Source organism: Charadrius vociferus, unplaced genomic scaffold, assembly GCF_000708025.1.
Source record: "Charadrius vociferus isolate BGI_N301 unplaced genomic scaffold, ASM70802v2 scaffold158, whole genome shotgun sequence".
NCBI classification, from domain to species: domain Eukaryota; kingdom Metazoa; phylum Chordata; class Aves; order Charadriiformes; family Charadriidae; genus Charadrius; species Charadrius vociferus.
In genome coordinates, this window is record NW_009661372.1 from 5,778,348 (window position 1) to 5,802,290 (window position 23,943).

At 35.9% G+C, this 23,943-nt stretch overlaps 1 protein-coding gene across 1 annotated transcript in view; it reads right to left on the reverse strand.

Moving 5' to 3' along the window:
• The window catches only part of WDR36 (WD repeat domain 36), a 30,478-nt gene that overhangs the window by 277 nt on the left and 6,258 nt on the right, over positions 1-23,943 (reverse strand). The window contains exons 6-21 of the mRNA XM_009893816.1: positions 23,452-23,584; positions 21,641-21,816; positions 20,941-21,061; positions 18,741-18,806; positions 17,679-17,762; positions 16,047-16,201; positions 14,787-14,901; positions 13,343-13,508; positions 12,945-13,053; positions 12,118-12,197; positions 8,205-8,312; positions 6,939-7,036; positions 5,298-5,440; positions 4,531-4,647; positions 4,211-4,292; positions 1,638-1,825 (exon numbers count right to left, since the gene is read on the reverse strand). Coding sequence (XP_009892118.1) covers positions 1,638-1,825; positions 4,211-4,292; positions 4,531-4,647; positions 5,298-5,440; positions 6,939-7,036; positions 8,205-8,312; positions 12,118-12,197; positions 12,945-13,053; positions 13,343-13,508; positions 14,787-14,901; positions 16,047-16,201; positions 17,679-17,762; positions 18,741-18,806; positions 20,941-21,061; positions 21,641-21,816; positions 23,452-23,584 — 1,941 coding nt within the window. The remainder of the gene's footprint in view (positions 1-1,637; positions 1,826-4,210; positions 4,293-4,530; positions 4,648-5,297; positions 5,441-6,938; positions 7,037-8,204; positions 8,313-12,117; positions 12,198-12,944; positions 13,054-13,342; positions 13,509-14,786; positions 14,902-16,046; positions 16,202-17,678; positions 17,763-18,740; positions 18,807-20,940; positions 21,062-21,640; positions 21,817-23,451; positions 23,585-23,943) is intronic.

Genomic DNA, 23,943 nt, shown 5'->3' on the forward strand with positions numbered 1-23,943 from the left:
AATTTCCTCCATTTAATGCTGCCTCCCTTTTCTAGTCTTTTACAAGCCATTTTACTCCCACATATGCATTAGATGGCATAACCATCCCCAAAATGTCTTAAATTTGTTTTTGCTTTACCGTATCTTCTTGTGCCACTGCTGCTGAATCTATCCTAATCACACACTTCTCTAGAAGGTAACTTTCTCCTCTTTCCAACCTGCATCACAAATTCCTCTTTAGGCTAGAAAGGCTAAATAGATGCCCCGAGGTCACTCAGGATTATTATTTTAATTATCCGTGTTGCATAAAGCAAAAAGAACAATGCCAGCACAGTCTATACTGATACAGGGAGGTGATAGCTCTCTGTGTAATGAACAGTAACCTTGATAAAGTATAAAGAAACGAAACCTCTCAGTCTTGTAGAAAGGAAAGACATTATTACCACTTAATGAATGGAATAGTTATTTTCCTGACTACAACTTAGATCTAGGAGTCTTGCTAAGCTCAGAGCTGTTTTACTGGGAACTTATAACAAAAGCTATTGGTGTTCACATGTCACAGAGTGAGTTTATGTTATTCTACTGTAGTTCAGTTCAGGAGTACCTTTCTAAGGCAAACTACCTAGCTGTCCCTAACCTACCCTGCAAGAGCTAAATTTGTTGTGTATGAAACTAAAAAAAAAGATGAATTCTAACATCTAATATTGCAAGTATTAATCATATCCAGTCCATCGGACCAAACTAATAATAAAAACACATGATAAAAGGCCACTGATGAACAAATATCAAGACCTCAACCCTAAGTGCTTCACTCTACAGATCAACTCTGATTCATCTGCATTACTTGTTCTTGTGGAAGCTGCCCCGTGCATTCTATTTAACCTCAATAAAAAGAAAAGAGCAAGTCATATTTGTCCAGCATTACACTCTATCTTTAAAACCAATCCTCACAATGTTGCTATTAAGAAATACTCAGTTAAATCAACAGTATTACACGTCTGAATATTTATAACAATTTTTTCCTATTAAATTGTAAATAATTGCTTTCCCACAGTTTCACAAATCAGAGTATCTTGACAAGATAAGCATTTATACATCAGAAAGGTTTCAATCTTCTGCAAAACCACTTTATCTCTGAGAGTAACTGCTACTGTATTTTATCACATATATATATGTGACATATACACTTTCTAACTTAAACACACCTCCGATTAATTTAATCAGCTCTGTCATGCCTAACAGGTAACAGAAGAAAGGCAGCCCACTGACATGGAAAGTAAGTCAGGCTTGCAATGTCCAGTGGTAAGTCCAACAAAATGCCCATTTTACTTTCCCAACCATTGTGCATTGAATTCTTTTCTTACTTAAGACATAACGTATCTTAGCTTAGCAATTAACAACCATTAAGAACTTAGGTATGTTACAAAAAATAAAAACAATTCTACGTAACAAATACTAGAATAAAAGCTGTCTGACACGGTCCTCTTCACAATATCTAGTTTTTTGCAAGTTCTTCTTGACTGTGAGCAGATGTGTCATCTCCATCCACAACAAAAATCACTTAAGATAATTCTTTCAAGCAGACAATTTGCATCCTTTTACTGGAAAACCAAAATTTTAAACCGGACTAACATAAAATTTTGTAAGAAAATCGTTACCTTTAAAAATAGTGCAAGGTATGCCTGAGCAAGTTCGAAGTTGTACTTCTTGTTCAACATCATCCCAATCATTCTCAAAAAGCTTAGCATCACCTCCGTTGAGCCACCACCTTCAGGAGCCAAACCCCTTAGTTCTATCTCAATATGAGATGGTCCCAAGCTTTTCAGTAAGTTAAGTGGAGTTGTATCTGTGTTAAAGCATTGTTAAAGTATGTTAAAGCATAACATACGTTATCAGTAACATTTGCAGAAAAGAATCTTACAGATCCTTCATGTGGACAGGTTTATTCCAAAATTCCTAAGCAGTGACTGTATGTTTCAAGTTTTCACTGTTTCCTTACTTTTTTGTTTTCCACAAAATGCCATCATGTCTTTAATTTAATGTCCCATCACATACTACAGAGAAGCACGTCTAGTAAGACAGTTGCATTTTATTTGTACGTTCACCTTGAAAAATACAAGCAATAACTTTGTATTTTTATCACCTTTTTTTCCCACGTCTGTCTTTTAAGCTGACCAAATTTTCTTATTAATCACATTAACAATGTCATTTTACGTCTCTTGGCAAAAAGAACATCTATGCTTGGGAATTCAAGCTGTTACTGCAGATATATCCTAGAAGAAACAGGGTAGTACTTTTACTAGGAATCATTACAGTGTTTACTTTTATTGACATGAAGCTAAATTGAGGATCATCTGATGCCTCTAAGGTAATTATTACTTTTGTTAAGTGAATTCCTCTTGCTCTTCCTGGGACCTGAGGGGTGGGGGAAATATATCCCTGGTAGAAACACATGCAATTTACTAACTTTTTTCTCCTCTTCAAAAATGTTCTTCCTCTCCTCGGGATTTCTACAGTCCTACCTGATCTTTGAGAATTCCACATACTTGCTTTAAAAAGGCAGAAATAAAAATACGTACAGTTGCAAACACAGATGTTGGTAAAAACATTTTGAAAAATGTCTTCTAATTAATATTTATTTTGCTATGAAGAGCAACTTCCTATACTCTTATATCATGATAACTAATGGTATCAGGCATTGGCTAATATTCCTTAGGTGGTATAAATCTGTTTCCATCTGTATTTGATTCCTATGAAAATCATTAGCTAGTTTTAAATGTAATTGTGATATTACCAGTACTAAACAGATGCACTAATTCACTTTTGTGCTGTGACATTAAAAAACCAAGCATGGAACATACCATGAAGCTGGTACACACACAATATGGAAATGGTACCCAGCTCAATCGATGTTCCACAGTCCTGATCTGAGTTATGAAACCCTGTCTCAGTCCCACTGGTAAGCCAGGATGGCTTCTAGTATAATACTATTTATTTGCATAGCCTAGTCACCTTTAGAAAAGATGCCAGTGAACTAGCAAGCACAGAGCTACGTTATACACCAGCAGCTTCCCGAGTCAGGGTAACAGGCTCACTGCTCTGGGATTACAGCAGAGACCCTGGAGCACACCCACCTTCCAGCAGAGAGCTGGCCTGAGGAAGACCCATGGGACCACTAGTGCAATGCACCATGGAGTGCACTTGCTTCCTGGTACGCCCAGCCTCTAGGTGCTAGGTTAGATTTTTAAATATTCACCTGATGGTTCACTATTCTCTGAGCAGCTTAATAGAATACTATCAGTTGAAATACTAAAAATACAGCATAAGAACACACCGTGATTGTGATAGATAATAAAGTTCTGCACACAAAACATTTTAAGTGCAATTGAGTAAGCTGATCATCTCGAAAGAGCGTAAGTTTAAGAAATACAAAAATTCCAAGCAGAACTGCCTTGTGGACAAGTTACCAGTGACTGTCCATTCACATTTCCAAGCCAGCTATATTAGAATCATTTCCAAAAACCTGAATTTCAATGATTCTGTAGGAGCACAAGTTAAACAGGGAAAAGAGCAGGTACATTCCACAGGCAATTTAAGTGACTGAATTTCAAAATGAATTGAATCTCAAAAGAAATCCAACAGCTTATTTTTATATACATTATCTCCTCTTAAGCTTTAAATTATAAAGCAATCAACTAAAGCTCTAAGTTTGCTGAATGTTTAGTGAAGTCTCCCTTGAAAAAAGAACTTGCTAGGCAAATTATGTTTTTTCATGTTTCACTGAATCACCAGAGTATTCCTTACTAGATCATTCCCTCCTTTCTTACCCTGCAAATAACACATACCACTTTTTTTGGGCAAGATCATTGCAATCTCCAAATAGTCTAACAGTCTTAGGAATGCTACCTTCTTTCTCTGTATGGGTTTTAGCCAGAACTGGGTTCCATGCTGCAGGCAAGCTGGAGTACCAATGGATCTTTGATCTAGATTGGCTATCTAAGTATTAGTCAGCTTTATAGCTGACTATATCTATATATCTAGATAGATATAGATAGCTGACTACAGCTGACTAGAAAAGCTCCTTGCCTTTCTCTTTGGTCATTTTCTTTGCCACTGTACTATGCATATTTTTTTTCCCTTGCACATGTTAACTGTTCTGGGATTAGAAATCAAACATATATCAAAATGTTATTAGCATCTACATTTTTAGTGAAATGTCTTGTCAACTTACATTCATTAGTGCTCAGGGCTTCTTCCAGACGAATGTAGAAATCAGATTTCTGTGCCAGTACTCCAAGGTTTACTACCTTTGACTAGACCATGAAAGTATAAATGAGTGTACGTGAATATGCAAACATAGTTTTACATTTCAATTAGATTCTTTTCCTACTGACAGAATAAAAGACTTTAAGAAAGAAAGCATTAATGCAACTGCATTAAAACTGGTACTTTTAAAGCCTTTAGCAAGATTTCACTCAGCACTAAAAAGCATTTAAGATTCTCTTGTACAATACACTACATAAACACTGTTATATTGATTCTTGTTTTTACCTGTGTATCATTTTCTTCCTCTGGAGCAACGTATCGGGGTATAAGACCAGGAACCGTTGGGATGAAGAAAGGGGCTGACTTTGGAACTTTTGGTGGCTCTCTTGGTTTATTTTTTTTCTGTTAATTAGATATTTGAATTAAAATCATCATCATAGTAAGAACATGTGGGAATTTTCTTTGTCAAGAGTTTTATTTTTCAAAAACTATGAAAACTGTAAGGATGAACTGAAAAGTAAATACACAGGTAAGATGTTTTACCGCTAACTATTTATAAGAAAAACAGCCCCTCTCCCAAATCCTAGAATTTGGGAAAAGCACCATATAGTCTACTATGGCAACATCTTGTAAAATACCTGAAAAGTAGGATCAAATTTTGTGATTAGGTAAATGCAGCTCACAGAACAAGGGCAAATATACCTGGCTGTATACTACTATTTTTTGCACACTCCCTCTTTTTTCCAGTTACGGGAATGCCCAACAGTGATTTGGAGGCATAACCTAGAAGAGCTTTACAGGCACTTACTAGCTGCATTGACATGGAAATTACTGCCTTCAGGCAGCTATTTTGCATGTTGCAGACACAGTAATGGCAAAAGTTATGAAACAGTTCCTGCTTCTCAAGATTTCTTGAACATCCAAGAGAATGCTTAAGACAACTGTCTGTCTGTTTTACATTACAGGAGAAATAGCCCTTATTTTACCTTCTTCGTCAAAAATACAATCCAAATAGTACAGTAGATAAGCAATGATGTGCCTAATAGCATTACCTTGATAATATCAAGACTGAGGAGATTCTTCCACCTTGATTCTGGTAATGAGGAAAGGGTCACTAGCTGCTCTCCCAATTGCTCAGGTGAGACATATTCTATCATTTCATCACATGTTTCTTCATCTTCTACCACATCCACATCTTTCAAGAACAGATATGTTTTATGAACACACATACTTCACATTTATTTTTTAAAAAAATCAAAAGAACATGATTATTTGTTTTGCAATTTTTGAAAAACACTGGCATAACAGCTAATATCTAGATGTTAGCATATCACTGAAAAGCTACAGAAACAATCTTTATTAAACCTATTAAACACTAAATTACAATCAATTATAGCTAAAATGCAGAATTGGATAAACAAGATTTTAAAGACCAACAACATTTATCCACTTTGGCTGAAATGCTATAAAAGCAATTTATAGAAGTCCTAAAGGAAGAACAATGGATTACTTTTAAAATTTTGTTAACTGTTTCGAAATATATACACAACCATTTTAGTTTCAAGTTACAAATCTATAAAGTCTTTGCATTTAAATATGCACAATATTCACAACCTGCTCATGAGTATGACTGAAGCGGCACTTAAAAATGAAGAAAAATCTCATTCAAGCACATCACACAACAAAAGATCTGCAGTCTGTCATTAGGTTTTCTCTAGAATTCCTGTGTGGTCTTGACCAAACACCTCTACTTTCCCTTCCTTTTTGCAAAATATTATATGGCTGAAACCATGAATATGATAGAAAAGTCTAAAACAACAAAGAAATGTAAACAATTAAAAGCTCTGAGCATCTAAACAGGCAATTTACATCTGCTGAAGACAGAAAGTGAATTAAAGCATTCAGCCAGAATCAGTTTATAGGATTAAAACATTCAAAGTTTTGGGATGAAATCCTGTCTCCCTAATTTAAGTACCTAAAATAAGTATGTGCTTAATAAAGCAGTCATCAAGTACGTTCCTCACTCTTTTATGCTGTGAATAGCAAGGTGTGTTTCTCCTCCAAATGGAGATCTAAATGTAAGCAACTGCTAAACCTAAGCAGACAAGATCTCCATCTAGAGGCCTTCAGAAGCTCAACTGTATGTATTAAATGTATCGAAAATGCAATTTAGGCCTTTCTTTCACTGGGAATCTAGCACAGGTACATGACAGGTCAGCTGAACCCAATTCTCTTGCCACAAGACAATATACAACAGCAACACTACTATAAGCACACAAAATGGACAAAAAAAGCTGGAAGAAAGTGGAACGAAGAACAGTCCTCTTCCCACTGCCAAACAGTAATGTTAATTTCAAATTGGCCTCACAGATGTCAAAACGGAAGGTATTTACACAAGCCTGGGATTAAAGAAAGCCGGCAAACAGCACAGATGTTTTTATTACCTAGAAAATCTCCTTGAAGATGTGGAGATGATCACAATGTAATTCTTTATGTCTGAACATAGAAACATGACTAGACTTCAGCAAATAATATTAGCATATGAGTAAGTATGCCAAAAACGGCAGAAGCAATAGAACAGTTCAGAGAAAGAATGCTACGACACAACAATTTTTCACTGAGGAAGCAAACCGTCTTCTATTTGAAATATAATACCAAACTGAAAATAAAATACTCTTTCATCTGAAGATTACCTTGCACAGGGCAGGTGCTAGGGCGTGTCACCATGGAAGGTTCATAATCTGCTGGAAGGGGCCGTAAAGAGACAAGTGAATACAGGGAACGGTTTGACCTGAAAAATAAGACAGGCATTTTAAAACCAATTTTCCGGAGAATGGGAACAAGTACTTTAGACATATTTTTACTTGCAATCTAATACTACTGCATTAACGCAATTCATCAGGTTCTGTTCAAGATTAGTTTTCCTCATCTGCCAGACAAACAAGAAATGAAATGTAGCAATATACGTGATCTGAAAGTCTGAAACATAAAAGCTATGCTGAAGTATTTGTGCCAAGAACATTTAATACGTATGGGCACTATGAGGTATGATTACTTCAATCACTGACAGTTACTGTATTTACTTGAAATTGCAAAATTCCCTATCTAAAAAGTTTGCTTTGTACTCAATATGTACAACACATTATGCAAATATAAATGATTCATCGTGCTTTCACAGAATTTCAGAGTAGTACTCTTAGCAAATTTTCTTGAGGTTTGGAACATGTACACAAGTCTTTCTGGCAAATTATTTTTTCTGTCAATATAAACCGAGGCTAGGTAAAAACATTTGTCATTATTCACAATGAAGCACTTTTACTTAAGCATAGAAAAGTCTAACAATTCAACACCCGTCAGGCAGAACTACAGGCAACAAATGTAACCTGAAAGATCTATCCATCTATCAAAACAGATAAAAAACACCAAACCACTTAAAAGGTGTGTTACTGCACTACTGGACCTAACCAGTCATTTGTTTTAAAGCTTGCATCCAGAGGAAATTGAACTAAAACACATTTTACATCTGTGCTGGTCTATCATTAATAAAAAGAAATAACCGCAACTTCCAAATTCTATACAGAAGGCTCAAACAACATTGTGTACCAGAACAAGAAAAGCCCTTCAGAAGTAACACACTGACATTTCAAAAGGGGTAAAAAAAAAAAAAAAAAGAGTCAAAGAAAACTTTAGGAATGGCATAACACGAATTCTTTAGAGTAAGAAAGAAACATTTAGAAACAAATATTTCGTTTAATTATCAGAATAAATATCTTAACTGCAAGTGATTTCAAAATTTATGAATCATAAGAATACAGAATATTTGTCTTAATTGGAACCAGAGAAGACAAAACCCCGGAGACAACACTTTGCAGAACATTTCTCTATTTGCAATAAAGGTGATTAAAAGAATCCCTCTCCATCTGAAATTCTGTGTAGAAATAGGCACATTGCATACTCACCACAAATAAATTCCAAGGTCATCCACATGTGTTGAAGCTAGAAAATCTCCTGTAGGAGACATAGCAAGGCTCACAGCTGCGGAGTCTATCAAAAAACAATCTATGAGGCTAAGTAGAGAAAAAACAACAGAGAAATTCTCAGCCAGATGAACTTGTTTATCTATACATATCTGAATTACAGCACAAATACAACTGAATGCAAGAGGATCACTGGAAGTATGTACACAAACTACTGTATTAGAAGTATGCAAACATGACATATAAACTTAGCAAATGAACAGCATGAAGTGCACAAAGTGCAACAACCCACTCACCTCTATAAAATTCTCTAAATTCAGCTAAAGCTGGTACATTTAAGCGACCACCTTAGACACCCACACTCTGTGTAAAATATGATGAACCACCTATCCACATTCAACTCCTTATGCCTGACACTAACCTTTTTAGTGGCCATAAATTTCGTACTTCAAATCAGTTCCATGCTGCTCTGACCTCATGTTTTAATGCTTTGCCATAAATTGTCAATTCCCTCATATACACCTGGTTAACGCTAGGACCTAATGTTCATAAAGAATGAACAGTACACTGCAAAATTTGATTATCTGCAAGAGTTTCTTTTGACATTACCGTATCTTCAGCCTGATATACCATTCCTTGATCATTCCTTTCATTATCGCAGAAAACTGAAAAACTACCACATAAAAAGAAAATTAAAATGTTCAGTTATTATGTGACTATTTTAACATTAAGCCACTTTTGAGTTCTGGATGATGCCACAAGTCCTGGATGATGCACACCCTAGCAGACATCCACTCAAGCCCAGGTTCATACCACTGCTTGTCACTTGTTGAGGTATAAATTTCAGTTACTTCAAATTCTAAGAAGCAGTTGAGTTTGACAACTAGTTGAGAGAAACAAAAAGAACAAATGGAGAGCCTGAATAATCTGTTCTTATTTACCGACCAAAATCAAAAGCAAAGTGAGAAGTGCAAAGTAAGAGCAGCTAGTTCTGCAACCCTGTTCTGTCCACCAAACATAGAAATAATATTGATGTAATGAAGCACTTTAAAACGTAAAATCTTGTGGCCATGTATTTTGCTAGGTACTGAGCAATCCTGTGATTGTTTGACAAAAACCATGTTAAAAATAAAAGCCATTTTTTTCTCCCCTGAATGGAATGGAATGTTTTATGCCTTCTGCATGCAGTTTGATGCATGTTACAAGTAAAAGGTAATCAGGTAAGGGCCACATCATTCATCACTTTCAACATAAAATACACAAACACTAAACCCATAAATGCCAGAACACGTATCAGTTACACTGATACATTTTGCACACAGTGCACAATGGCTAGAAAATCTACCATAAATACTGGTTTTAGTTTCCAGTCCACCCTTTCACCACAACCTTTATCAGCAACTGAGAAATAATGCTCAACAAAGCAATTGTAAGGAACAAATAAAGTTAACATTAAATTAATTTTTTCTACTTACTGAATTTAAATCGTGATTACAATTACAGATCTGGGGCGGGGGAGAATCAATCCACTATAGGACGAGAGACTTGCCTGTAATTTTTACACAAAATGTGCAGTAATTGCTAAATTAATCCTGCCTGGGTGCTGAAGGCATTCACTTTTACACTTCCTGCCTAACCACAAAAGTGAGACAATGGAAAGTATAAAACTGCTGAGCTCACAATATCAACATGTTTCTTCCACCATTTTGTCTCAAGTACTCCATCCAAACTATAAACAGTCAGCCTGTACTCTTGATTCCTTAATACGTATATGCAAGCTGCACCAAAGAAAGAAAATTTTGCATAATGCCAAAGTTCCTGCTTGTAAATGTCTCTACGCAAACCGGTAATTTTTTTCCCCAATTCTCAAAAAGCCCTACATAAAAAACATGCACTCCGAATACTTGCATTATGTAAGGACAGTTACACAGCACTCCCAAGTAAAAACAGATGTTCAATAAGTAATTGGTATGACACCTATTGAATTCAGTTGGTAGTTTTTGTAACGTAGGACTAGTCATCTAAAAACATGTTTTCCATCCTTTTATAAGGACAAGTCTTTAGAATGCACATTTTATAATTCAGTTCTTCTATTTATGAGCAAATATACCACAGCAGAAGTAAATCAAGCATCTGGCTTTTTATTAAAAGCTGTTCTTCTTTTTCAATACGCTCCTCTGCCTATAGTTATGGTAAAACATTTTCTTTAAATTCTGGAAGAACAACTTAACCTAATTACTTTCAAAAACAGGCTTTGTCATGTACCTGCCTAGATTTCAGCTTGACCAGAATTTCTTGCAGTTACTTAAGAGATAAGAGAAAAAAATATTTGTGTTGCACGCAAACAAGAAGTAGTTACATTACTTTTAAAAAAACAGTATGAATGGATTCTTACTGAAAAGTGCTATTAGAGAAATGAAAGATACAAGTAACATTTCTGAAGTTTTATAATTAATGCCTTAATTTTTTGTAGGCATATCATTTTGGAAAGGGAAAGAAGGTTAGAAAGAGGAAGTCCAAACAGACTGTTAATTTCCCTCCTGTTTATACTGGAAAGAATACAGTTACTGTTCATCCTGTCCCATTTTTGACTAGTGTCATTCATCATCTAAGAACAGGTCAATTGTTTGTTGAGGTTCACCACACTCTTCATAGTAAAGTGAAAACTTTTACAGTATACAAAATTATTTACCAAACCACATCAACAAAAGCAATCAATCCAAATGAAACCAGTCAGTCCCAGGTATGACCAGAGCTGCACACTGCGTAGCACTATTTTAAATTACTAAAAATCTGATGTGCTGCTAAAAGAATGTACTGGCAGAAGTTAACATTACTTTTTGGCTTGTTTTTTTCTGGGCTCCTGAACCTCGTGTGTGTACTTGTGTATTTCTTGGCCAAATTTCATTCTGGGAAGAGACTAATCACAGTGGATGATAAAAAAGTATTTTTGGCAGTTCCAAGCATTCACGAATGAAAAAATATAACTGAAGTAAAGCCTTACTGTGTTGCTAAAATGAATGTAAGTGAGAACAGGCTTCTATTTACAAAACCAACTGGAGTACTGCATCAAACTCCGGGGCCCCCAGCACAAGACAGGCGTGAAGTTAGAGCAGGTTCAGGAAGATGATCAGAGGGCTGGAACATGTTTGACATGAAGAAAGGCTGACAGAGTTGCGGTTGTCAACCCTGGTGAATAGAAGGCTGCAGGGAGAACTTCTTGTAGCCTTTCAATACTTAAAGGGGGCTTGTAAGAAAGACTGAGAGAGACTTTTTAACAGGATCTGTAATGACAGGAAAAGGGGCCATACTGAGAGTAGGTATATAAGAAAAGTTTTTTTACAATGAGGGTGAGAGACACTGGAACAGGTTGACAAGACAGGTTGTGGACGGCCTGTCACTGAAAGTGTTCAAGGTCAGGTCAGGTTGGATGGGGCTTTGAGCAACCTGATTTAATGAAAGATGTCCCTGCCCATGGCAGGGGGGGTTGGGCTAGATCTTTGATGGTCACTTCTAACTCAAACCATTCTATGATTCTATGAATACTTCAGCATATCACAAAGCAATTAACTTTAAGCAATCTCTTGCCATTTAGCTTATAGTGCTGCTTCCAGACAAAGAACAAATTCACACTCATTCACACTACATGAAAACTCCAGGTTTCATAATCAGATCTTCAGGACATCGTTATTCTGTATACCCAGAAAAAGGCACATATTTGCTTGCACCGCACACAACTAAAATAGTGGGGACTGAGTTGTTACACCACGTACAACTTTGAATATCACATAATATAGGCTGGCAGCAGATAATCAGGCCAGAAGGTTTCTGGCCACTTAACAGACAGAAAGCAGACTGTAATAAATTTCTGCTGTATGTTTTTAAACTGACTCACCATCCAGAGGGAAGGTCCCAGGTCTTAATGGTACAATCCATTGATGAAGTTATTAGCCAACGACCATCAGGACTGAAAGTCTAAAACAAAACAGTCAATTCAATGGCAAAACTGACAAGTTGGTCCCTACAGGAGGTCCTGTTTTACACAGTTTGTTTAGATTGCTCCCCAACACCACAACAAAATGGTCTGGCCACAAAACAAAACTGACATCACCTTATTGAAAGAGAAAAGGACAAAAATTGAAGCTATTTCAGAACATGTTTAAATATATGACACAGGATAAATCTGGCTCTTAGTACAAGCACTTTGGTCCTCGCTTTCACGTCAACGATGAAAACCACTGAGCATAAAAGTGAAGAAATCAAATACTTACTGGCACTTAGAATTAGATCAGAAGCTAAAAACTGTTTCAACAAACACTACAAAATACTATTACACAAGATGTAATATAAGGAATTATCAGTACATTGCACAATCTCAGATCTGTTTATACCTTTTATTTACAGTTATGAGCATTGCACAATTTTGTTCCTCAACATGATCTTCATTATTCCTAATGCTTTATTTTGTTAAACCCAAAATTAGCTTGTTGCAAATTTATAGTAAAATCCCAAAGCACACTAAAAATACATGGCCATTCAAACACTATACATTTTAACTTGAAAACTAACATGGCCAAAACTGCTGTAGAGCTGAACTACAACTCTACTATTCACAGCTGAACATAATACTCAGTGACTTAACAGACACAGAGAAATCCACCATCTTTAAAATGAATTAGATATTTGTATGTCACCTGTTACAGAAAATGAGTTAACAATTACCATGTCATTAATCCGTCCATGGTGTCCTGAGAATGTCCTGACAATCTTCCTTGTTTCTATATCCAGAACACTAATACTGAAGTCATCAAAGGCAATTCCCAGAATACCACTGCCAAGAATCATTAGTACATATGATAGTTAATACTCAGAGATAAAAAATAAAAACAAGACCCTAACATTGCTCCAAATATCTTTTATTCTGAGATAATCTCAGATAAACAGCATCACATTCCTTCAGTCTAATAAAATGTCTTGTAGTCTCTTTGCTTTGCCAACTCGTAGTCAGTTATATTTCAATGCATCAGAAATCTAAACTTCAATAAAATATTTAGTTGTCATCCTAGACGTACATACTTACAGCAAAACAATATGAACATGAAATAGCTTCAGTTTCTTACCTGTCTCTGTGAAGCAGAATTCCACTTGGAGAAGAAGAAAGCTCAGTGGAGTAAACTAGATCTTTAGTTTTGAATTTCCAAAATTTAATTAATCCTTCACTACCAGCTGTGATTATCAACTGGTTTAATCCATCCACTGCTACCCCCCTAATGGCTCCCTCATGTGCTGCAAATCAAGGGAAAAGCAAGCTGTATTTCAGAATTTAAACATAGCGTAGAAATCAGCAAAATGCCAAACAGTAGCCTGCATGCCTTTGTCTAACTACACTAAATGAGCAGTGAGCATGTGATAATTCTAAAGCCACCTGACAAGACTGCTCAAATATTACAAGTTTCTCTATCAGGACAGAAACCAAATTGCTTTCAAGTAAACACCTAGAATACAATACAAAAGCTGTGAGTAATAGAAGCTGAATATTAGCTTTTATTTCTGCTTTCAGTCTGGAAGTTTTTTTTGAATGTGAGATCTGAGGAACTTTTTGGATCACTTATGGAATGCCTCCAGGCAGCCTGACCACTCCAGACAAAATTTACAGCTTCAGTTCTGGCACAAAGTCTAGGAGTTTTCCTAGGCTACTTTACACTGCAGTGTAAAGATAAGGCATAGCTCCTCTGGTTTTGGATCAAATTTATTTCTTAATCTATGCCTCGGGCTACTGGCCAGTAATCAAACTTCTAAAATTCATCCCACTATGAAGCAATGATGTTATTAGGAGACCACTTCATGTTTGATATGCTAAAGGCTTTTAGAAACCCAGTAAGGTTTAAGGGTTTATCAAGACACTTTCCTTGTTTCTACAACAACAAAAAAATCAGATCACAAGCCTCCTACTAAAAACTGCAGACTTAAAAAGCAATAGCAAATATAAAAGAGGATAAATGACGTGAAATATATATATGTACGCAACCATTAAAAGGAAAAGTCTGAACACTGTCATTTACATTAAGATTTAAGTTTGCAGCTGGGTAACTAAAAATAATAGCATATACAAAGAACTGGACTTGCTTAGGATTTCGATTTCCCATGCATGTAAAGTATTCTTTCATTTTTAACCAGGGAGCACAAAACAGATGGGAAAATTTATCTCAGAGAAAGAACCCTATAACAAGATGCCAAGTACTGGAAACACGATTATCTCAGAAAGAGCTGAGGCCAGAGGATCTCATTTTAGTGCTAACCATTTTGGTAACTGACAATTTTGTGTTAATTAAAACCAAACATATGCTAACATCAGAGCTGTTAAAACTAGCAGGGATCCTGTCCTTCAGAGTAGGTTTCAAATTGCTTCTGATTACGGTGCAAAATAGGCAAGTGTAGGGTAATTACAGAAACCGAAAAGATTCCTAAATTCAACTTAGGAGCTATGTTAAATTTCCTAGATGACAGAACACCAGGTTATTGCTGTTCTAAGACTCAGTATCTTAAATGGGTAGCAATTCTTACCTCTTTCTTTGCCGTAACACCCTCTATGAATGCCAGATTGCATGTTATACACATCTACCCGTCCAGTTGACAGCCCAATTACAGCAAAGTTCCCACATGAGGTAATGTCAACTGCCTTTCAAGGGGAAAAAAAATCCAAACAAACCATCTGTGAAAACAATTCTTAGAATTAAGTGTGTATCTAATTAGCAAAGTTGTTAGAAGATATATAACATATTGGGAATACAAAATACCAATATGCTTTTATTAGACTTCAAGGAAAACTGCACCAAACAACAGACTACATCTGAAAAAACTAGAGAGAGGAGCTCTTAAAACAGGAAAATAGTCAACAAGTAATAAATATAGCAGTGCATGCTTATGAAGGATAATGAAACACTGACTTAATGACATCCATCAGAAGTCGTATCTAATAATATTAACACTGTAACCTAAATGCCTAACCTATATAATCAGGACATCCACAAATTGAATCCCTAAGACAAAGTCCAAGCATGCTGACCGCATGCCTCTTTCAATGCCTGTATTGCCAATGGCACCGTGAAAGAGGGTAAATTCACACAGAGTTTAAATAGTAAGAAACAAAGAAACAATGGTCTGGATGTATTTGGAAAGAAAGATAAAGTCCAAAGAATCTAGTACTTAGAAAACCAGGTTTTTACAATTGAACTGATGTTATCTACCACTTAACTACTAAGCATAAGGTCAGAAAAACAATTTATGACAAGACACATTAGTAGTATGAATGTCTAGCACATGAAATATGCCACAGTAACTATTTGCCTTGCAAGCTTGTAAACATTTGTATCTCATTGTCTGTTAGACTTTCATTGTGTACATCTCAAGTTGTAAAGCATTTTAGAGGGAACTGCAATTTGGAAATACATTTTTCTGTATTGCCAAAAAAAAATATCTTCAGCAATGTGCACTCACAGAGCAAGTTTATCATCACAGGCATATAGTCAACCGTAGATGACTATGACAGATTAAAGGTAAACACCAACCACCTATCTGAATCGGAAAATAAAATTTGCACTTAACCTGGAGGTTTAAGAAAAAATACATATGCAGCATCTTTCTTAAAACTGTATATATTACAAAACAGCTAGCAGGACACACTGAGCTGGCAGAAAGCGCTTTGCAAAGCAACTAAAACATGTCTAGATAGTGCTTTTGCATTCTAAATATTGCTTCTGTACAAACAGAAATCCATATAGCATATCCATAAGGCTGAATAAACATTATCCTAAATATACTTACTGTTGCATATACATCAATAGGCTTGTGTTTGCTAAATTCTTCTGGCTTCAGTTTATGAGCTCCCATGGAAGTTTTCTGATAGTTCCAGGTTGTACAAGTTATATACCCTTGATGGCAGGCAACAATACTATCCCAATCACTCTGATGTGCCACTTCTGCAATGTAACACATACTCCTTTTAGAAACACTCATTCTAGTCAAATAAGCTCATCTGATTTCCTAAGAAAAAGTACTCTGAAATACCTTTAGGCAGAACAGTTCATATTTAGTGTTCTTGTTGAACAGTCAAAAAGCTACCATTCAGAAAAACCACCTGGCAAGCCATTGTGCATATGCTAGTGTAACTAAAATGCTAACAAAACCATAAGCATTTTTTTTGTATGTTATGTTTTGTGTCTTTGTATATTTGAGTGTATGTGGTTTGGGAAGGATATTTAAACGTAAATGGGTTAAACTCCTCAATCTGTACTCATTTCCAGCTGAGTCTCTTAACTGTTTCTTCAACTGCTGAAGCAGCAGAAGCCACTACATTAACAACTTAAAGCAGGGTTAAATAGCTAAGTCTGCTTCACATAGCAAAAAGACTTTTCTGCCTTTGCAGGAAAATTATTCCTCAAAAGCTCAGTATCCAAACTTTGTAGTAAAATACAGTATGTGGGGATTTAAATAATGAGCAAGTTTACATAAATTCCTGGGGGACAAAAGTATTAAAAACATCTGAGAGCTTGAAATTGGGTATTTCAACTTCAAAGAATATAACAACCAGATACAAACTGGTTCACTTCACTAAACAAATACAATACAGCAAAAAGGAAACAACTCTAAGATACACTTAAACAAGTATTTTCTTATGTCTCCAAACACATTTAAGGTAGTTCTACTACCTTAAACCAATCAGACAGGTCTAATATTAATTTTAGAAGTGCACATATACACAGACATACTTGCAACAAGTATGTACAGATAGTCTGTATCATTGAAGTCTGCAGATATAAATACCACATATAGGCAAATGGCTACACAAAAATGTCAATCCAAACCTTTCAACATATGAAACAATCAACCATTCTCAGAAGACAAAAGAAGAGCCACACTTAAAACAGACTTAAAGTCTGAAGACATCATTAATTTAAAGAAACAGCTTAATTGAAATGAAGCATAATTGCAATTCTGCTTCAACAAGTTAGGTTCAGTATTTGCATACTGAATTACAAATGAACAGAGTAATTGAAATTTGACTTTGAAAAGTGACTCAAATAAAGGAACTGGGGAATCAAAAGCAATGACTATAACTATGATTTCCTCAGCTGACAAAGATCTTCATCCCCTCCTAACTGCTGGTTCTCCAGCTTGGAATAATATGTACACCAGAAGATTCTGGCTCCCATGAAGGAGACTTTTAAGCCAAGAGCCAGTTAAACAAAGATGTTTGAAATAAAATGCTCTTTTTTATAGTAACAGAAAAGTTTACCAAGTAAAATGTCATCTTCAACTGTCACTCAACGGTTCACGCAGGGCCAAAGAATGCCAATAATCTCATCTTGATACAGTATGGGCTTTCAAAACAGTTGTGTCTTGAGGGTTAACACGAAGACATGATGAGTTCTGTAATATATCTCTAAGACTACTTACCTGAAGCAAAGACTGTAATTGGTGGAAGTGCCATTGTATCCAGCTTAAGACCTTTCTTTTTCGACTTCTTTTTGTTAATTGAACCTTAAAAAAAAAAAAAAAAGTGTCTCAATCTCATGGCTAGATATGAGAATAACAGTTTAAAAAGGACTGTTTACTAAATGTAAAGTTCCTATTAAACTTAGAAAAATTTGGCTTACATCAACGCAGCACTGCTGTTACCTAGGGTTTGAAGAGCTAAGAACATTATATATAGAGCTTCTGTAAAAATTAATGTGATGATGAACAAATCACTAGCCTGTTACAGATGTACTACACAAACCATTCATTCCAGGATCTTGTGCCGACATCCTAAGGCAGAAGTCGCCCCACCACAGCTAAAACCACGGTGATAGAGACATGACTATATAGGCAATATATAACATCCTTTCAATAAGCAAAGAGCCAGGAATTTTGAATTTATGCCCAAAGGATATATATAATCAACTAATTTACATCTGTCTATTCAAATCTATCTAAATACATATTTATCGATATATACACATATTTAAAAATAAGAATTATTTCAGTCTTTCAGTTCAGGAGTCTTGCTCCCTGAACTGTACAATAAAGTGTCCCTTAACCATGGCATTGCGTGGAAGATGTGTTTTTTAAATTAAATTCTACATTAAATCAAGGGAACTGAAGTCAAGAAATATGAATTAACTAATAATTTAGTCAATTGAATAGAATGGGAATGGGGTAAAAAGTTGTAATTACACATGCTGGAATGTCAGCTACTGCTTTACACATCTTTAATACAGAATCACGCCCAACATTTCCCACAGTGAAATAACATACACTGCCAGGCTACAGAAATTACGTTTTTTAAGTACAAACACATCTCAGAGTACACTTTATATACATCAGGAAGGACTGAGTTTGTGAAACAACTGAGATGCATAGTTTTCATACAACAGTTGAAAGTGAAAATAAGGCCAACCCAATGTTTTAGCTCCTGTTTAAATAAATGCTTTCCAGGGCCTTTTTCACCAGTACTTGTACTTTCACTGAAATACTTACCACGTCCTAAACTTTTATTGAACTTTTCATGTACTGTTGAAAAAGACTGCAATGTTCCATCTTGACCTGACAAAATAATAGCAGAGGGCAGTGAAGGGCAAAGATAAACTTCTGTTTACTCATAAGCTATCTGAGCAAGAAAAGCAGAAGATAAGCACTAAGAAACCTTAAAAAGCTGTAACTAAGGTATTTATTAAAAATTCTGATCCAAGAAAAAAATACAGATACACCATAAGCAACGGAACTAATGGAGCCTTATTTTCTATGGCCTATATCCCATTCCTACTACTTTGCCCCACACGTAATCAGAATGACACCTTTTACAGACATCTTCTCAATGTTCAATTCCTCTGTCCCCCCTTCTTTCTCCCCCACAATTAAAACCTTAAATAAACAGTTACATCCTTAAAATACCTCCATAATACTTCCAAAGCTTTCCCATGACCTCATATACTCTCCCACCAACTGCAATATTCCTTTCTTTATGCTTTGTCTATTTAGCCAACACGTGCTGTGGCTGGTTAAGAACTAGACCTAGGTTAGCCAGTAAGCTGACCCAAACAGAAACGGTAAAAGCTGAGCTGTCCATCTTTTCTGTAAAACAGGACACTAATGGGACTTCCCTCCTCTACCCAGTGTTCACAGAACCAACTGGAATTTAATTTAATAGAGGGACAGAAGGCTCAAATTTGAAACTAGCAAACAGGTCCGCTTTGTGGGGGAGACATAGACAAGGCAGAACCAGAACTAACAGAAAAAGAAATTGCATAACGCATGTAAAATTACAGGCACTGAGATGATTTTTAAAATCCAAAAAAACACACAACATTTTTACCAGGCCAAACAAGCAAGGAAACAGAAAATTAGTCAAAGTGAACTTAAAGAATCTGAAAGACAAGGGAACAATTATAGTACTCAAGCAACCTTTCCTTGCTGCTGTAATACAGAATAGGGCAAGATGTATACGCTGGGAACTAGGAGAAAGGTCAACCATGATGAAAGCCAGTGACGCTGGTGAACTTTTACAAAGCTAATTTGTGAAGAAGCCTATTCTAAGGAAAATCAGTAGCACTGGCTAGGCACCCCACAAAATTGCTACCTCATTTCTGTTGCACAAAGTTTTACCACTGGTTCAGAAAGGAATGTGGAGTCAGTCTCCTTACACTGCAGATACATGAGATCTCAAAGCTTGAGACCCTTTTCATTTTAGTGGTTGCCTCTGTGCCCTTTCCATATGTTTCAGTACAATTAACAAAGCACTAAATTGCAAAAGTAAATGTGAGGATTTGTTAAGCAACTCTTGATTGTTACTGTGGTTCATCTGGTGTGAGCTGAATTACTGTCAAGTAACTTGTTACATAAATTCAAGTTACTAGTTGGAAGACCAGAAAGAGATTTTAGCACAGGTGGGTTTATCACAGTGTACTGTTGTGCCATATTAGGTGTAACATTCATCAAAATGCAGTGGGATGTTTTCAAACATTGCCCATGTAGGCAATTTCATTACTTCAGAGTAATTAAAGATTAGGTGAAGAGTCTCTATTATTCCATTACCGAAGTGTTCTGGGCCACAAAACAGTTGGATCCAGTACTTAATTGCCTAATTTACAGATTTTAAAATCTGTGAGTTTCTAACACAGGGTAGTCACTTATGCATTTTTATACTTTTAGATTAATACCTTGGTAAAAAGCAACCTTGGGAATATATATTACAGACACAATTGAGCTGTACCAACTTACAAAGACACTGCAACTCACAAAGCTTGCTCAGACTAGTGAGAAAACTGGATTGGCTCCTCTAAGTTACTTAATGTATTATGCTGCTTATTTTTTCCCTGTCACAACAGAATTTCCCTAGTTGTTACAGGTTTTCATTTTGACTAGCTGATAGTTCCTTTGGAAATAATGAAACAATTTTTATTCAACAAACATACAAATAAGAATGACAAAAGCAGCTCCTAAGCTTTCCTGCCTATAACTACTTTTCACCCTACCTGCTGATTTATGTTCCTCTAGGGAAATCGTGAAACAGTTTGATACAGTAATAAATGATACTGTCTACGCTAATCGCTTACTATGCTTCAAATACACATACATAACACAGGAAATATAACCTATTGTATTAATAAAACAAAGACGCTTAGCTCTGCACATTTTCTTTACCACAGAAGCAATCAGACCGAAGAATGAGAGTTCATACCTGCACTAAGAATTTGCTCTCCATTTTGCCCATGGTATCTGATTTTTGTTGGTGGTGCACTATGTCCCATTCGACTTCTCAATACACGTCCTGTACCACCAGGTCCATCAAAAATCCACACCTGCCTCCCAAGAATATGCAGAAAAACAAAGCTGTTAAACATTGCCCTGCCAATAATCACACCTCTTGGCAGTGGAACAGGCTTAGCTGGCAGCTGGTGCAGCAAACTTCACACATTGGCTTTCATCCTTGAACCTAAAACCCTGTAAGTTTCCACCATGGCAGATGACTTTTTCCCACTGTTCATTCTGTCCCTCCACCAAAGGCTAATACCATCAAGACACACAGTACAAGGGACTTTTACAACAGCAACTGCTCATGACCCAGAGCATTATAAAAACAGATCAAGATTTAAGACAGTGCACCTGGATATAAAGCACAATTCTGGAAAAGCAGATCCAAAGCTTTGTTCTTCAGGGCTATCATTAAGTAACAAATGAAGCCATGAGACCATGGTAGCAAGCCCTTAAACTGCCTCACTACAGATCAACTGAGAGCCAGCAACTTCATTAACTTGAGTTTTGTTGTATTTGTTTCGTTTAAAAACTGCTACTTCAATCCAAACTAAACATTTACAATTTGTAGGACTACAATAGGAAAAAAAGCATAATAGCAGAAAGCAGCAGGTATTGTAACTTACCCGTATAGCATTATCAGCACCATTAGTAATAAGAAGTGGCTCTCCAGGGACAAACGACATACCAGCTATTGCAGTGGAATGGGCATCTTGCATCTGACACATTAATTTCTTCTCTTCTAGATCCCACAAAGCAATGTGTCCAATTGGGCTACCAGCTGCCATTACTGGGTGTCCATCTGCTCAAAAAAAAAAAAAAAAAAAAACAACTTCAGAAGGTTTGCTTATTGACATTCAGCTCATCCTTACTGACTTCTCACATCTTAAAACTGACGCAAGAAAAGGCTGCAATCACAAGAAAAAAACCACCTCAAGCTGATTCTAAAAAAAAAAAAAATAAATACATGTTTTAACTAAAATATTCTAGTATTTCAAACAGAAAAGGAACAAAGTTCACCGACTAAAAAAACAGGATTTTTTTTTCATATTAGATCACAACAAATATATCTAAATCTGATGCTAGAGGTTTACCCTGAAATCACAAGAGATGTTATACCTGTACCATTTTCAAAAGTTACTCTATACCCCAGATTCTTCCCCAAACTTATTAGCCTTCACATTTCAGGATGTGATAGCTAATGTATCACCACACTAGAAGTTACCAGTCCTTTCTTTAAATCCTTGTAAGTTTTTTGCTCAACAGCTTGCAAAAATAAGTTCCAGAATTTGATTACACATTTATTCAGTTATTCTAAGCAATAATTAAACCACAATTCACAGAATTTCTACTTTTGTTCTATTTGCTCTACCCTGTCTAATATTAAGGAGATAAACACATCATACTAAGTTCTAAAAATGTCCTACAAATAATAGATTTTAAAACTTATCATATTAAGACAAAATTCCTCCCAATATCCTGCATAATTGGTAACTAATCTTTTCACTCCAACAAAAGAAAAATCCAGCCTCAAATCTGCAATTACATAATCATAGATAACTAAACCAGACATGCCTAGGTTTTTTTTTTTTCAGTAAAGCTTCACAGATATGGCAATTTGCCAAGTTCCATTTGAATTTAGATGAAAAACACTTTACTCAAAGACTAAAATAAGTACATGAGTTCTAAACAACCAAGTTATATTTACACTGAATTTCCTAACTATAAAGACACGAAGAGAGAGAGATTAGAGAACGCCACATATGCAAGCAGGCAACGGAAGTTATTCCATTTATTTTGAGTTAAATGACAAGTCTGTCCCTCCTCAATGGGATCTGCATCAATCTATATTCTGCTAAGATTTGCAAGTTTGTCTATCCAAATTAGACATCAGATTCAGTATCAACAGTATCCTCTGTAGGCAGGATCAGCATCAAAGTAACTAGCTTTAGTAATCCGTACATGCTTGTTCGACCCAAAAAACCCAACCAACGGTGAATATAGACAGTGTTTCCCAGTAACATCCATTCAATAGTCAACTATTATTCTAAATTCGTTTTGGAGGGGGAAGACACTACTGAAAAGTAGGTTTGGATACTAACACTACAGTGTACTGATCACTCTGCACTAACTCTGATAACTGTACTGTGTTATGGATGCACAAACTGTCTTACTTTTCTTTGAAAAGGGAGTACTGTATGTCACACTTCCTGCGCGCTGAGTCAGTACACAAGAAAATGCTATACAACAGCCAGTATGATGAAGATGCATGATCTCCCTTACTTACTGGTAACTTCTACATTATCTGCAGCCTTTGAAAACTAAAACTCTCAGCCCAAATTTTGATTCTGAAATACTTTATCAAAACATGTTTTCCTACCTTCCACTTAGCTTTAGTGATTTCATACATATTTCCACTAAAAATGCTAAGACTTACCTGTACGAAAAGATATTGCTGTGATGGGACCCCAGTCTTGTTGAAATTTCATCAGAGTTTCATCAAACTTAATATTATGTACAATGATATGACCAGATACAAGACCGACTGCAACAACATCCACTGCTGGAGCCTGCAAAAAAAAATTCAACAGCAACTGAAATGAAAAAGAAGTTTTTTCCTACACTACTAATACCAATATATACAAGACAATGCATCTAACTCCAGGACAAATAGTAAAGAAACAAATAAAGCATCTTGCGTGAGACCTTCTATCAATATTACCTTAACGCATGACTAAACATCTGATAAATCTAAACAAAAAATAAGAGATGCAAGAATTTGCGCTTAGTCTCCAGTGGATGAAACACTTCCGTTTCCAGAAGCTGGAAGTCCTTTGAAAACCATCTCACTTGAAGTTTTCAGTAGTTCTGGTAGACCATTATGCCCCCTGCCACACACCCCATATTTACAAATTTTATCCAGGAGAAC